The sequence below is a fragment of the Dreissena polymorpha genome, chromosome 10 (assembly GCF_020536995.1).
Source record: "Dreissena polymorpha isolate Duluth1 chromosome 10, UMN_Dpol_1.0, whole genome shotgun sequence".
NCBI classification, from domain to species: domain Eukaryota; kingdom Metazoa; phylum Mollusca; class Bivalvia; order Myida; family Dreissenidae; genus Dreissena; species Dreissena polymorpha.
Genome location: NC_068364.1, coordinates 12722531 through 12740063, shown reverse-complemented (window position 1 = coordinate 12740063; position 17533 = coordinate 12722531). Strand labels below are relative to the sequence as shown.

General features: G+C 35.4%; 1 protein-coding gene across 3 annotated transcripts in view; it reads right to left on the bottom strand.

Annotated features, from left to right (window-relative positions):
* LOC127847142 (titin homolog) overlaps positions 1 to 15771 on the bottom strand; it is a 142712-nt gene extending 126941 nt beyond the window's left edge. For all 3 annotated transcript variants that reach the window (XM_052378820.1, XM_052378821.1, XM_052378822.1), the window contains exons 1-5: positions 15423 to 15771; positions 10786 to 10889; positions 7798 to 8053; positions 6260 to 6413; positions 5004 to 5186 (exon numbers count right to left, since the gene is read on the bottom strand). In XM_052378820.1, coding sequence (XP_052234780.1) covers positions 5004 to 5186; positions 6260 to 6413; positions 7798 to 8053; positions 10786 to 10889; positions 15423 to 15524 — 799 coding nt within the window. In that variant the 5' untranslated portion in view covers positions 15525 to 15771. The remainder of the gene's footprint in view (positions 1 to 5003; positions 5187 to 6259; positions 6414 to 7797; positions 8054 to 10785; positions 10890 to 15422) is intronic.
* Positions 15772 to 17533: the final 1762 nt, after the last annotated feature.

The window sequence follows — 17533 nt, the reverse complement described above, 5'->3', positions numbered from 1 at the left end:
GGGTGTTGAAGGCAAATGAAAATAAAACAGAAAACTGCTATACTGTTTTAATATCTTTATTTATAACCCGTCTCAGAATGTTGAAATGATTAAACTAGCCACATCAGTGATTTTGTTTTCCTTCTTTGGACGGGTCCTTTAAACGGACCCGTTCCCAATGACCTACTGACCGATTTCCAAAATGAATCGGAACTGTCCCAATTTCCTAAACAAGAGCACCGCATTACGGGTGCCAGGCTCGGCTGCAAAAGCTTGTCAGTATTTTTATTATTTTATTTTTTTTAGAGATCACAGTTACCTTGACCTTTGACCTAGTGACCCTAAATAGGTGTAGTATGTAGAACTCATCAAGGAGCATCTACATATTAAGTTTCAAAGTTGTAGGTGGAAGCACTTTGATGTTAGAGGCAAAGTTAAAGTTTTATATTAGAGGTCACAGTGACCTTGACCTTTGACCTAGTGACCCAAAAATGGGAGTGGCTTGTAGAACTCATCAAGGTGCATGTACATAAATTATGAAGTTTCAAAGTTGTAGGTGGAAGCACTGTGATGTTAGAGGCAAAGTTAAAGTTTTATATTAGAGGTCACAGTGACCTTGACCTTTGACCTAGTGACCCAAAAATGGGTGTGGCATGTAGAACTCATCAAGGTGCATGTACATATGAAGATTCAAAGTTGAAGGTGGAAGCACTATGATGTTAGAGGCAAAGTTAAAGTTTTATATTAGAGGTCACAGTGACCTTGACCTTTGACCTAGTGACCCAAAAATGGGTGTGGCTTGTAGAACTCATCAAGGTGCATGTACATACAAAGTTTCAAAGTGTTAGGTGGAAGCACTTTAATTTTAGATCCAATGTAAAGGTTTTAGCACGACGCCGGACGGCGGATGGCTGCCGGCGGATGATAAAGAGACTATGACAATACCTCGGAGTTTTCTCCGAAAACAGCCGAGCTAAAAATACACAAAATCCCAATAAAAATAGAATAAAAAATCCCCGAAAACGCCAACTTGATGTATTTCCCGGCCGTTTTAACTTGCAGCCGATTTGACTACTCAATCATTGACTGGTTTAAACATTAAACGTTACATTTGTACATTAAATACGTGTATGTTATTGCGAAATATAGGGCTGCAACGGATATCTGAAATATCTGAGATTCGCGGATCCAAACGAGGATTCGCAGATCTAACTGTGATTGGTAAAATCGGTTGCGAATCCGGATCTTATTGAGTTTAACCTTTCCTTTGCGGTAATTGTTTCTTTCGCCCTAAAACTTTCAGTAAATTGTTTCTTTCTGTCTGAAAGGCTGACTGGTATGTAGTTTGTCACAATTGACGCTACTTTTCCGACAAAAACATGGTGATACACAGTCTACTTTCGTTATCGATGGTGCAAAATGGCGCAGAATAAAATTCGCGATGCACCTAAACAATTTAAAATCCTCGGAGTGGAAGCATTTCGAGTTTTATCGGCATACTAATTACACAGTATTTTATTGATACTTAATGCAGATTGCGTGTGATGCGTTAATTGCTTGTTAAAATACAGCGTTATTCATATTATATCTGACTGACATAATTGTGTTTAATATGAGACATTTATTAACTTTATAATATTAGACAAGAATGTGTTCAATTTGTTTGCCCAATACAAGTTGAGCCTCGCCAATAAAGTTTGAAACTCGCCTTAAACGAGAAAAAGGCAGAAACCAGGAAAAACTCGGCCTTATATGAGAATCTTAACTTTCAACTATTTGGACGCGATTTTGAAGTTGTATGCTTAGTTTTGGTGTAAAAGTTTAAATCTTTAAAGATATACTTTAAGCACTCAGCCCCTTGTATATTCAGCTCCCTTTTTTGACAATAACAATATAGTGCAGTGTAACCACAACAGTAAGGATCAATATTAGAGCGTACAAAAATAACAACTTTCAATATTTTCAATGAACTACAATGATCGCCCTTAGAAAAACTTATTCTAAATCATGGAGGATTTACACATTACAAATGCAATTCCTAATGGCAATAAGTAAGTTTTCAATCCTTATTGTCTTTCTGAGTTGTATTAAAAACAACGGTAGTGGATCCAGTGTGGCTGGAATGTTATTCAGGTAAATTTTGCATAATTTCGCGACCTGTCATATTGTGTTCCTGCATCATGTAATGTCTAGGAAGCATCTTTGGTCATATACTTTGTTTAAATGCTATTGTTTCTGTGCACCAATAAGTTGTATAGAACAGAAATTTTGCTATTTTCAAAACTTCATTCTTCATTTAATATCAAAAACCTGTAATTCGAAAGTGAAATTCAAGCTTTCAAGCTGTCTTCAGCTCAATAACAAAGCCAATATGAATTCAACTAATTAATAACATTATATTATTATAAATGTTTGTCGTTTAAATGCTTTCACTTTTTTGTGTATGTGGGATTTTGATAGTTTTTGAGAAATTTGCAGAATCTCGACCCGGGTATAAAAGTTTGTTCGAAAAACGTAAGTGCATTTTTTATCTTCTTAGTATTTGTTTTTGATGTCAATATTTCTGCTTCCACAACTGCTGTTGCAGCTGCAGCTGCATCTTCTTATGCTGCTAAAGTAGTATAAATATTAGTAGCTGTATATAAAGTTTATAATAATAATACTTAATTACTTTTTTCATAAGAAATAAATAAGTTCTGGTGGTTATTGTTTATAGCAATATAAATTATAATTTATCATTGATTTTGTTTATTTTTACTTTCAAATTAGGATTCGAACCGATATTCGATATCCGAGCCTTTGGATTCCAATTCGGATCCAATTGAAATTTTGGATTCGCTGCAGAACTAGCGAAATATAAACCAGTCTGAATTTTCTTACGCTTTCACCATGAGTCGCAATAGTAAGTATTACAGAAATAAAGTAAAGCACAGTGGATTCAAAAGCAAATTGTTAAGCGATTTTGGCTTCGTAAAAAGTTTGGCGTCTGTTTCGTCCACCCATTCCCCTCAGTATACTGCAACAAAAATTGTCGAAGATTCTCATCAGACCAGAAAGACGCCATTCTTGATATATTTAAAGCAGATAAAAACAGAGAACTCCGTCTGTAACATAATCTGTGTTCCAATATGTTGTTGTTTGTGCAAGACTGTGAATAAAAGATTATGTTGCTTTCCTGTCTCATCTAAAGCTGTCAAAAGTTAAACAAAGTCATTAAAATACCATTCTTCAATTGGTACAATTCACAACTTGATTTTTTCCCAATTTGAAGATTTCGCTACTCATTTTTTCCCAATTTGGTGATTTCACAACGCGAAAAATTCCCAATGGCATGGGTACCAGACCCATTCCCAATTGGTTGAAAAAAATCCTTAGCACAACTTTTCACGCATAACAAGTTCATTTCGTAAATTAATCCGTCACTTTTGTTTAGCAACAATCCTTGATGGTTTGGTCTTGATGAACAGTCATAATTCCTGTTCCTACACATTGTAATCAGCGTCTTAATTGGTCGCGTGTTCAGCTCTTAACAAGATTAAAGAAAATCAAACATCAAACCAAGTGTGTCATTTAAGATGCATTGTGTAATGCCGACACCAATTTAAGTTTCAGGAAAGTCGGAGTCGAATCATTTTTTCTTTAGTCAAGCGTATTAGCTATCACTCCTAAACACAGTAATATTTCACGCTTCGGTGATCGCACTTTTGTTTAAACGACAGGTTGGCCAATAAGCCTAAAACAACAATACTTACCACCTTGGTGAATGCGCTTTTGTTTATTCAGCGGGGGTCGATTAAGCCCCCATGTTGGGGAGCATCCAGATTAACGAGACATTAAAAACAGCTAAATACACAGATCGGTGTCGCCAAATATATGTCTGGATCTGGAACGCGAGATTCCGGACTTAACGCGGGAAAATACTACATAATAAATCCGTTCCCCTAGACTTTCGTCCGGATCGCAAATTTTCTGGACTATCAAATTCCGGATAAACGTGGGTTCACTGTAATAGAGTTTGAATAGAAATTAAACCTTAAAGTAGTAGGAAGATGTAGTTTATTCTAAATTGATACTTGCTGATCTTCATTTACACAAAACATAATCATCATCTCTCTGTAAAACTGTAAAACTGATCAGCAACACTTTAAAAAGAAGGATTAAATATCAAAAAAGCTTAGTACATGGAATTTTACAATTTCAGTAGTAAATACATTTGCACAACCATGTAAGAATCAAAGAAAGAGATGTTTGTTAAACATGCATACTGATCCCCTTCCAACAACTTGTATGAATTTTATTTTGACCTCATTCTGTGAAAACTGGGCTTAATGCATGTGTGTGCAGACCCCACAGGCTTTTCAAGGACAATACAGTGAGTTTCTGCTTTTATGAAATTGTCAGTTTTTAAACGAAAATCTAATTTAGGTGGGAAGTGTCGTTCCAGATTAACCTGTATGGACTGCACAGGCTAATAAGTTAATACACATGCATTCAAGCCAGATTTCCCAGAACTAGGTTCATTTGATTATAAACTTCAGTCTGCACATGCTAATTAGGAAGACACTGTATTGTATTTCTTTTTGTTTAAAGAAAGTATCATCTCAGCAAAATCTAGTTTAAGTGTAAAGTGTTGTCCCTGATAAGCAAGTGTGAACTACACAGGCTAACCTGGGACAACATGCATTTATCCCTGTTTTCCCAATGCATGATTCATATCTGTCAAACAGCCTATTCAAAGTACGAGGTATTAGGTAAACAGAAAATTTAAACCCTTTTCCACTTAGATACGTATTTTTACGTATTTGCAGTCCCTTACAAAGTTACATTTAATAAAAGACCTTTCTAACTAGATTCAAGTTTTTAAGGCTTCATTCCCAACCCTTATATACTCCGCCGGATGAGCAACAAACGGCATAAAACCTGAACAGACTGAGAGTTACTTGCAGGCTGTTCTGGTTTTATGCTGTTTGCCCATAGACATTTTCACTTTGCTTTTGAGTGGGAAAGGGTTAACTGCCACCTACCAGTTTCCTGAGACTCTGGCCGGACTCTGTAGAAGGTGTAGCCAGACAAGCTGCCAGGGGACATAAGCATGCTCCGCATCAACTTGTAGGGTGTAGGGTAGTGTGACAGGTCGTCGTTGAGGCGTCTGGAGAGGTGGGGCAGTAGTGGGTTGTAGTAGAACAGAGACTTCTCTGTCAGATAGCCTATTATTGTAGAATGAATGAATCAGTGTTTTTCTCACCATTTTGGGAATGGGGCAGGGTACCTTTGGATTGGGAAATTTGCATCGTTTTGACTAAAGTTGGGAAATTAGTGTGTTTCTTTAGAAAAAAAAATTGGGGGGAGGGGGAAACCTTCCATTGGGAATTGTTTGCTCCCATTTGGAAAAAATGTATACTTTTTATTGAGAAAGGGGCCGCTTATCGGAACCGGATTTTAAATGAAAAAAACACACTGTGAATTGTCAAATATTTTAAACAATTTTAACGCATTCAGAATGAATGAATGTAAACATTGCATGCGAAAGTGAACAAAAGATTAAACTATGTTTAAAATCACTGTACCCTAAAATTAAATCAAAATTTAATTGTGAACAAAAGTTTCACGATTCAAAACACCAGTCCCCAGTAAACTAAGATTTTCCTTTACTTATGTATAATAGATATTAATACCCATTACTTTAGATAATTGGATAAAATAATATTCCGACAATATCCATTCACTGATAATCCAGTACAACCATGATTACCATTGTCAAAAGTAAATTTACATGAATTTCTGTGGGCTGTTTTGAAAAAAATATCTGTTATTTTCATTAATGATTCCTTCAACAAGATGCCTACATGGATTGTATGTGAAAGATCAATTTTACCTAAGCTGTTTAGTGACATAAAGAATCATTGTTTTGACAGATGGCACATGCATTTCTACATCTTGGATGGAATAATACAAGAGGTAGTAACTTTGGACTTGATTAGACTATTATCTACAGGCAGTCAAAATGTACTTTAACAAATATAAAAGCTAATAAACACATAATATATATTAAAATGTAATTATCATAAATACTATTACATTATTATATTCAAAAATATCCATTTTATATAATATACCAGTATGTCTGAACAATATTGCTCACATTTTGTATAATCATAATGAAAATTGTGTTTAGGAAATAATACAAATACAAGTGATTCATGTTTGTGTTGAATTGTATTATGTTTAGCTTCAATCCTGATCCAAACTTCATTCAGAAGCAAGCATGCTTATAAGTTACCTTTACTAATAACTTTTTCCAAGACAGTGTCATCCCAGGTTTTTGTCCAAGTTGAGAGATATCGCTTGGCAGAGAAGCCCGGCCGGATCTGTCGTTCGTAATCAAAGCGGCGTCTCTGTTTCCTCAAGAACTTCAGGTTCATTTTACCTTCGTCCTTGAAAACAAGAATAGTTGATTATGAAATGTTGGAATAGGATAAAACTATAATGTTCCAGTTTTGCTGCTTGTTTCTACCGGAAATTTAGAACTGTAATTACTCTAAGCTTAGACAAATTTAAACAAGCGGGCCTGAAAGGCCCAAAGTCGCTCACCTGAGATTCAAAGGAACTGACCTGTACTGTGCAGCCCAAGATGTCATAAGAACAAAATGTTCTTACCAACTTTCATGACTAGTGAACACCCTGGCAGCCATGTTTTTCTACAGACCAAAACCATTTTTATACACATCCAAGATATCATTTAAACAAATATTGTGACAAAGTTTCATGAAGCCATATTAGGAAAAAAGCCCAGCCCCCTGGTTGCCATATTTTTCAAGCAACTGGAACCATTTTCAAACTTAACCAAGATATCATTGGGAAAAATCTTCTGACAATGTTTCATGATGATCAGACAATAAATATGGCTTCTAGAGTGTTAACAAGGTTTTACTATATATAGGTATATAAGGAAAAATGTCACGCCCCCTTGGCGGCCATGTTTTTCCACCAACCGGAACCATTTTCGAACTCATCCAAGATATCATTGGGACAAATCGTCTGACCAAGTTTCATGATGATCGGACAATGAATGTGGCCTCTAGAGTATTAATAAGGTTTTACTCAAGCAATATATAGCCATATTAGGAAAAATGCCCCGCCCCCTTGAGGCCATGTTTTTAAAGCAACCAAAACCATTTTCTAACACATCCAAGTTTCATTGGGACAAATCTTCTGACCAAGTTTCATGAAGATCGGAAAATAAATGTGGCCTATAGAGTGTTAACAAGGTTTTACTATAGCCATATAAGGAAAAATGCCCAGCCCTTTGGCAGCCATGTTTTTCAAGCAAACGTAACCATTTTCAAACTCATCCAAGATATTATCGAGAACAATCTTCTGACCAAATTTCATGAAGATTGGACAATAACTGTGGCCTCTAGAGTGTTAACAAGGCAAATGTTGACGCCGCACAACGGACAGGAGGCGATCATAAAAGCTCACCATGAGCACATTGTGCTCAGGTGAGCCAAAAAGAATGTGTCAGAAAAGTAAGATGTTCCAAAAAGTCAATATCCAAAAAAGTAGATACCAATGTTATAATTCTGTGTATAACAATACTTGCCAACATGATATGTAAGTAAAGTATTCATTGATATTTGTTATAACTGTTATTCATATTGACACTTTCCAAAAAAGGCAAAAGGATTAGGTCATAAATTTCAACAACAATAGATGAAAACCCTTTCTAAAATACTAAACAATAACACCATCTACAACATGTTAAATTTTACAATGCAAACCACTTGGTAGGAAAAAAAGAATTCATTATTGACTTACAAAACTTCCATACGACAAAATGGACTTGGCTAAATCATCAACCGTTTTAAGATCATGATCAGCTGACGAAGGCAGCGTCTCAGTTGACTCGGTCACATCTTGGTCGGGATAGAAGCCGATGGATTTGTGTTTTTCATGGTGCTTCGGTTTTTTGGTCCGGTGCGCCATGTCCTCTGAGAACAACAGCAGGGCGCCTTTCCTGGTGGTGAACGTTTTAGGAAGATGGACAGCATCTTTGGAGCTGCTACTGGTGTATCTGTGAAAAATGAGAATTGTAGAAATTATGTGGAAGTATCATTTGTAAGCTAACAAGACCTTTCTTTCGGAGTTTTGATCATAAGAGCCTTGTTCCTGGAAAACTGGGCTTAATCCATACTTGTAAAATGTCGTCCCTGATAAGCCCATTTAGACTGAGCAGGCCTATCAGGGATCACACTTTCTGCCTACTATCAATTTTTCCTCAGGGACTTCCTTTTAACAAAAAATACCATAAAAGCAAAGATAGTGGCATCCCCGATTAGCCTGTTCAGATTGCTCAGGCTAATCTGGGATGACACTTTACGCACATGCATTAAGCCCAGTTTTCCACAAACAAGTCACAATCTCACTCATCATTCTTATTTCAATGGGTTTACTCTGACAGCATCAGTAACAGAAAGTCATTTTAGCAAAGAAACACTCTTTAAATACAGGTTATAGGTATTTAGTAGCCATGATTGGTATTTAATGTCATATAACAATCAATGATAAGGTATAAAGTGACATTCTCGAGTCTTTTCCATGGGAAGAACTACTACTCTGCAACTCCGTAATATCACGGTCCCTAATATCGGGATGTCCAATATATCACGAGTTGGCCAAATACCCCATTTTTTAACCCACTTTACTTTTCTTTATTATCCATTATTAAAAAATACAGTTTGGTTTTCCTTCATTCTACATCACATTCACGCTTGTGTACCGCCACAAACAATAACCACACTTGCACAATTGTGTTTCACATTAAACAAAATTGAACTTGCTTCGAACTGACATCATGCCAGGTGCCAATCACTTTCTTCTTGGTAAATGCAGCAACAAATAAGCACTCAGGCTGCCAAATACACACAGTCCCCACAGGCAGGTGTATACAATAACTATAAATGTCACAGATTAATACTGATCTCAACAAACTTTGCATATAAGATTCAGCATACACTACTTGTCTTAAAGTTAGAGGAAGACAAGTTTTCACAGTTTTTTAAAATCTACGTCCAATTTTTTATCCAAAAGTAACAAGTTAGTTGTCTCCCATGCGCTAAGAATTTTTATATTAAGGCAATTGAATATTAAAGCCCATGCTTTTCACAAGGAAGAGTGATGTTATATTGTACATGAGGTCTAATTTTTGCATGCTTTTAATCAGTGCAAAGAATTTACCAGAAATACACGAGGACTGTTCATTTGTGGCTAGATTTTTTCACCTTTCGTGAACAATAAAAATTGGCAATGCTTTTCAGATTACACATTTAATTATACACGTGAAAATACTCACATGAATAATGCTTCATGAAATTCAAATGTATCATGAATGCAACAAGGTATGTAAATAGTGTGATTTGAGATTGCCAAGCTTTGCTAATGCATACATATACATGCATGTTACATCGTGATCCAGATGTATTGTCATTGCGATCCATGGATCTTGCAATCTATGATATAACGAATCTGTAGTCAGTGTTTTTTTATGGCAATTTCGGAGACGATATTTGGCCCAATTCCCTTCTAAAAAGAGTATATATTTTTCCCCAATTTTGTAGAAAAAATCACCTCCAACAGTTAAAAAATTTTTTTTTTAAATTGTTTAGAAAGAACTCTCTTCTGATAACTATATCTCAAATTTATTTTCATGTGTATTCATATAATTAATATCATAACATATAAAAGAGTGAATTTTTTGTTTTCCCCTTTTCCAAAAAAACTACGCATTTTTCCCCTTTGGACGGGCCCCGCCACCATTCCCCTATTTGTGAAAAAAAACACTGGTAGTGTAGATTAATGATTTGGAATGAAGATAAGAATGCTCCCACAGTGGGTATCAACTAGGGAACCTCTCTGCCACACAGTGGACACCATACACGTATCATCTTTTGCAGTTTTAGGAATTAATACATTTGGAGAACCATACTTGTAAAACAATTATTTTATATCTTATAACAACTCAATGCTTGCTGTTCAAGAAGCAAGGTCGTGGTAGGTTACTAACAAAGCACCTTTATAATTTTCAGTAAGAATTATATGGTTTTTGCTTACAAAAGAATAAAATATAATTCTTTTAAGCAATATCTACTTCATTATTACATTTTTATCTAAAAAAATCTTAGCTTTAAATGGCCAGAGATGTGTGGAATTTATTAATTTAAAGATTTAACTTAACTTTTCCTTAAAAGCAGAAACGGGCCCAGGTCTATTTAGTTTCAGCATAATAATATTGGTCTGAAGGTAAAAACTAAATTAATTAATAAATTCTCAGGTCTTTTGCTGGCTATTTTGGGAAATATGGAAAAAAAATCGTCCACTGATTTGGGAAAAACTAATTTAATAAACTCCTTATAATAACTGAAATTTGAAGAGCAAAATAATATAAATTATAGTTTGGTAGATATAATTGAAATAAAATAAAGACATAATAATCATCAGACATTTCTTTCTAAAAAAAAAACATTAAAAAACGGATTTTGGGAAAAATCTTTTTTTAAGTAGGGACTTTGTTTTTACCACGTTGCTTTGGCAATATATGTATAATGGATCTGCAGAACCGCCAGGAAAAAGCCTGTACCTGGACAGAGAAAACTACCTATAAGGTACCTGTTATGATTCCATAGTCAAGTCAGAAATAAACTTAATGTTAAACTGTGGACAACGAGAAATACCTTCAAAGTATCTGTTATGGTTTGATGGTCAAGAAACAAATGAAGAAAATGTGTGACTGTAGACAGTGAGTGTTACCTTGAGGATATCTGTGATGGTTCATGAGAGAAGCCATATCTAGATTGCAGAGGAGGCAGGAAAAATGGTCGATCATGTGACTGCTCCACAAAGTTGAAGTAGTCCTAAAAACACACATTTATTACAATGAATTAGAGAGATTTCAATACTTAAGAAAACTTGCAAATGATCCCAAATAAACCACTTGAACTGACTATGGAATTGGTGCCAATGGTTTAAAGGAATAATGACTGTATATTTGAAGATATGAATTATAATAACAATGCTTGCCAATGCGGTCCGTGTATATACAGTCTTTTCCTTTTTCGTTTTGTATTCGACTCAACGAAACATGAGAATCAAGGCATATTCGTTTATATTCCGATTTTCTAATAACCGAAACAAAAACAAAGTACGAAAACAAAATCAACTTCTTTTTATCGTTTTCTGTTGTACTAATAATAAAACAAAATGCGAAATGTATTTCCCCCTTCAAATTTCGTTTCAATCTTCATACAACGAAAATCAATGATTAAAACTTGGTCTCGTTTACCGTTCTTGGTTTGATATTACGGTTTACAAAAAACGAAAAATAAGTGGCGCTGTTCAAAAATCTATAAATAAAAAAAGATCTTTGCTCTGTGCTGCTGTCTTGGGGAGGTAACACATTTGTGGCTATTGCTCGTTCTTTTTTCCTTTACATAAGAATACATCACTTATTTCGATCAGGATGGCTTCTCATGTGCATTTTTGGGGGAGGGAAAGACACCTCGTATTAGGGAAGAATACGTGGATATTTTCAGTTGTTTTTCGACCAGGATGGCTTCTTACGTGCATTTTGGGGGGAGAGAAAGACACGTCGTATTAGGGAAGAAGACGTGGATATTTTCAGTTGTTTTTCCAAATTAAGTATTTGTCCAAATTGTAATTATCATAATCTGACATCTAAATGTTTCCCAACGTACCGGTATTTCATGTCGATCAAACCGAATTGATAGGGCTATAGTTAGTCTCTTATGACACTTCTTTTTCTTTGCTCGTATGACACTTCTTTTTGTTTGCCCCTATACTATGCAAATTCAGTACTAATTTTACAAAAAAACAAACTCGTTTTAGTCCTATAATTAGAGAGAGGCCCTTACATTTTAAGAGCTGTAATACCCCTTCCCCTGATTCCCGTATTCCAATTATTATTAACCCTTAGACCGGAATGATGTTTAAAGAAGGACAATAATCGGCGGCGGCTGCTAAAATGTCCCCTTTTTACATCACCGTACATAACAGAATGTTTAAGTTGTATTATTACTGCCAATATTGAAATAAAGAACAAGACACATGGACAATAAATAAAAAAGTGTTTGAAGCTTATGAAATGGTTAAGTGCAAGGTGTCTAAAATATAATTTCTAATTCGTTTGATTAAGTACAAATCAATGTACATGTTACATTTCACAACTGAACTGTGATATGTCTAGTGCTATTTGCTCTGATAGAGTTATAACCAAACACCTTATATGAAACCATTTTGCGCTTGAAATAATTATATATAATATTATTAATAATATTAATAAATGTGCCTATTTAATAACTTATAAAAAAACATATTTAATGTTCCGGAAAGAGCCCTCAAGATGAAGTAGGCGAATAGCATGCGTAACGCCTATAGAAACTACTTGCACGCGTTGAAAAGTTCCGTTTTAGACAATGGTTGTCTCCTAAAATGGAACTCGAGTACAATTATAAAAAAGCTTGTACATCTGTAACTATTCATGTATGGTTTGCAGAGATAAACGCGCATTCAAGCAAGCGTTGGCTTGCGTGATCTTTTAAAGTGCACGAAAGTCGAAAAATGTATTATATTATTCCTTTTATACACATCCTGTTCATGTAAAAAGTCATTCGAAAAGTGGAAAAAAAGTACCTTAAAAAACATTATTCATAAATTTGTAACAATTTCATAGTTGTAACGTATATGGTATTTTAAATAATTGACTTTAACTAGCGTTGATTTTTCTATTATTATAATTTAATGGTCTTGTAATATAATGTTACTTGATCTATTTATTTTCCCATCAGAGTAGCCAATAATAGCTGTCCCAAGACTCGACTATTCTTCGTCTATAATTGTCTACATGTATGTATTCAAAAATATTAAGATCTAAGGGAGAAAATTGCGCAAAAAGATCAATCACGACTTATCTCTCCAAAACAGCGGAGCGCCCCTCGTTTTATGTATACCATTTTATCAATTCAAGAACGGTAAATGGAAACAGGCACTGTGTTTCAATTTTCATATATTGATTTTAGTATAATTAAAATTGAAACGAAATATGAATAGAGAAATAAGATTTTTGTTTTGTTTTGTTATTAGTACACTGAAAAACGATACAAAGAACTCAACGTTGTTTTTTTGTTTTTAGTTTTTGTTTTGGTTATAAGAAAATCGGAATATGAACTAATATACGTTGATTTTTGTTTTTCGTTGTGTCTAATGCAAAATGAAAATGGAAAAGACGGTATATACACGGACCCAAAGTATCACTATATTTCTTGCCACATTTGTTTTGACAGACCTTCTAAATGAGACTAATTTACTTTAATGTAGCATTAATTGTGTTTACACATAAAATGAAATAAAAGTTTCAGAAAAGTCCACTCATGGGAGATATAGATTAACAGCAATTTTTCTTCCCCAATTGGGAAAAATTAGCGAAAAAAAAACCTGAAATTGGGAAAATCCACGTCGTGAAATCTTACAATTGGGAAATATAGTTTTTTTAATTGCTTGGTATCAACAGCAAAAATCAACAAATATTGATTAACATTCAATTTGGCTTGTAATGTTCAGTGTTAGTGCTCATTTTATTTATTAACTTGCAGATAAATCACATTTGGAACAAAATTGACTGGATTTGGCTTCCTTTTGGGAAATTTTCGGACAGCAATTGGGTATTTTGTAGTTTTTCTTCAATTGGGAAAGTACCTGTTCCGGGTACTTTATAAAGAAGGGAAAAAATCGCTGAGAAAAGACCTAAAAATACAAGCTCAAACATTTAACCATACAGTGTGATCTTGTCCTTGTTTTGCTGTGATTTACTTCTGTACATGGCCTCAATAATCAAACAATTTAGCTAAGTTTCTTTGATTTTCCTTCATATGACATGGTGATCTAGTTTTTAACCAAGCTTGACCCAAATTTAACATGGCCTAAATATTGTCAAGATAAACATTCCGACCAGGTTTGATCAAGACTGAGTCATAAATGTAGCCAGTCGAGTGGTCACAAGGTTTTTCTACGATCTTACCTAGTAACCTAGTTTTAGGACACACATGACCATATTTGACTTGGCTTAGATATTGTCAGATAAATATTCTGACTAATTTTCATCAAGATTAAGTCATAAATGTGGCCTCTGACTTGGTAGCAAGTTGTTGTTTTTTAAGATTTTAGCAGCTGACCCAGTTTTTGGACCCATGAGACCCAAATAAGACCATGCTTACTCTAGACTGAGTCATACATGTGCAGGAGCCGTTACAAGGTTTTTATAAGATTTGACCTGAAGACTTAATTTGTCTACACATTTGACCCAGATAAAAACTCAGTATAGACTATGTCAAAATAACAATTCTGACCAAGTTTTATCAAGATCGAGTCATGAAAGTTTTTATCTAGAGTGGCAGCAAGGTTTTTCTTAGATTTTAGCGACCTAGTTTTTGGAAGAATGTAACCCAGGCCCCGTGTTCACAAAACATTTTTTGCAATCGAAAATCGATTTTGCTTGTCATTGAAAATGGATTTCCATTGTAGTTGATAGGCAAAAATAAAAATTGATGTCAGTTAAAATCGATTTTCAATTGCAAAATCGTTTTGTGAACACAGGGCCAGATTTGAACTCGGCTCAGATATTCTCTAGGTGATATTCTGACCAAGTTTCATCAGATTTAATGAAAATGTGGCCTCTAAAGTGGTAACAAGCTAAAAAGTGGGCTAATTAAAAGGACTTGTTCACAAATTGTTGGAAGAACAATTTTCCATTTTTTGTCACAGATTAAATTGTCAAAGAAGAATGTACATCAGGGAGTGAAAGAACATTAATGACACAGACTTTTAATGCAAATACAATGGCGTTTATTAGAAGTTAACACTAGATATCTAAATGATTTAATAATTTGGAGTGTTTCGGTTGTGTTTTTTATATTTTATTACACTATTGGATTACTTATATAAAGTATAAAATGCTAATAGGTAGAATGGCCCTGTGGTTATGGCAGTAGCTTTTTAATTCAAGGTTCAAGCCCATGTGAGAACAATTTGTATTCTTTTTTTTTTACTTTCTTAACTTCCAACTAGATTCCTACTGGAGCTCTTTATTTCAGATGTTAACATGCATACATTGAAAGCATTTCATGAAGAAATTAAAAAAGTCAGAATCTGTGAACAAGTCCCTTTAAACTTGCGCGGTACATATGCAAACCACTATTTTGTAGAGTATCTCCCCTAATGCAAGGTTGATGACAACCATATAATTACAGTTTGAAGTTGGCAAGAAGTTTTTTAGATGTTTCTGTGTTGTTTTTGTTATATGTGGCCATTCATGTGGTAAGCTAAGTAAGGGAGTATCAATATCAGTATGTGAAACAAAGTATATATTATATTACCTGTGGTTCGAATATAACATCCACTTTTTCAGTTCCATTTCTCTTAATTTCTCCCACGCCACGTGAAAGAAGTGAAAGGTTAAGGGCGCTTCCAGTCGCCATTTTATCTAGTCTAATTACCTAATATCTAACCAATTAAAAACCAATTAAGGTGATATAGTGGTTACATTGCTTTCAATTTTCTTCTGACCCCGTAAAATGGTGTGAAATTTGACAACCGCCTAATGAAAAGTAAATTTGAGATAAGACAATAGGGTCATTCACGGTTTATTGCCACTTGACAGATAAACATTACTCATAAATCAATTTAGTTATTGACATTTAACGGTTACTTTAATCCGCCATGTTGTTTATACGTTGCTGGGTGCGCGCGCAGATTTTAAGTATACTATACCAAATTATTCACGGTTACATTCAACATAGTTTTACTGTGATACCCACCTGTAACACTCTTATCATCTACGTTAGTGAACTTGCTTTGGAATTGTCGACCACTTACGTCGTTGAAGCAGAAGAAATGAAATATGGTCGTAGCAAGTAGTTCACGATTATTCCCCATGCTAATTTTTTGTGATCTGCCAGATCATCTGGTCGAGAAGTGAACACACGTTCGCCAGACCGACAGGTCACATAATTGTTAAAACTGTATATTCATATATGCAGATCTTTTAGACATAGATGTGGTACGCAATTCACCGTACATATGGCGACCGACAGGAAAGAACGCTAAATTATTGTGTCATAATGGCGCTTTTATTTGTCGTGTTTGTGTTCACTGGTGCGTTTGCTTGTTCCAGTTCGCCAAAAATACCTTTTCAAACCCGTCAAAGGGACAACACGAGAAATACGTTCTGGCTCCCTTTAAACGCCCTTATGGAGAGTTAACTAAGGTGAACTAGTGTGTTCGCGAGTTTCGCTTTTAAATAATTTTGAGCATTCACACGCGCAACTCGCCAGACAGTGATAACAAATCAACGATCGAGTCTACTTTAGATGAGCCGCGTTTCTGGAAAACTTGGCTTAATGCATGTACGTAAAGTGCGAACTGCGCAGGCTAACAACCCCCGTTCTCACAAAGCTGCGACTTTCCGGCGATCATCCCGATCAAGCCACGATCTGAAAAAAGGATCGAAGCCGATCGGAGTATAGATCGAGCAATTTGGAAAATTATGGTCTTCATTTCAACCGTTCTACGATGCCCCTACATCAAACTCTTACTGCGTTTACTGCCGCGACATTCAAGATCATACTACGACGCTACGCAGAGCTTTTTCTGCGCTTTTACTACGATCTCGAAGATCTCTCAGCGATGCTTCCGCGCTGCCTGTACGATTACGGCGCTTCTACTACGCTCTTTTTACGACTTTACACCGATTCTTGTTGGCTACGATCCCGCTACGCTTGTTTTGAGCATGTTCAAAATAAGCGTGGCGAGAGCGTAGAGCTCTCCGATCATGAAGACTCTACCGCGATCATACTGCGCTTATGAAGACTCCACTACGTTTGTCCTGCGATTTGTCACGATCGGCCACGTTTTCGGCCACGCTTTAATCATAGTAGAAGCTGCGTCTATGTGTAAACGGGGGGTTTAAGGAACACTCTTGTCGCTTTGATGGTATTTTACGTTTCAATGAAGTCTATTCTTAACGGAAAGCCAGTTTAGACGGAAAATGTTATTCCTGATAAGCCTGAGTTTTCTGCACATGCTAATCTGAGACGACAAGTTACGCACATGCATTAAGCCTAGTTTTCCCAGTGCGATTCTCATATGTGCCTTATGATGTTGATGCAACTGCTGAGAATTCTGCAACCAAAATTTTCAACTGATATTAAAGAAACCGTTACTGCCATTCATTCAACGCCTTACTTAATCCCTCCGACTAAACCAGTGCCAGAAATCAGTAAAATCTATTGAAACTACGACGTTATCAAACATTTGAGATTTATTTAGCCACAGAAGTGTTTTGGAATACACTGGTCTGATTTTAAACCAAACTCCTAGCGGAGTTGTCGTTCCATGCTCTAACATGTACCGGTAATCGGCGTGCAAAATATTTTTTAAATATGTACGCAATCTGGTATGCTAGCTGCTCCAACATGAGATCAACTAC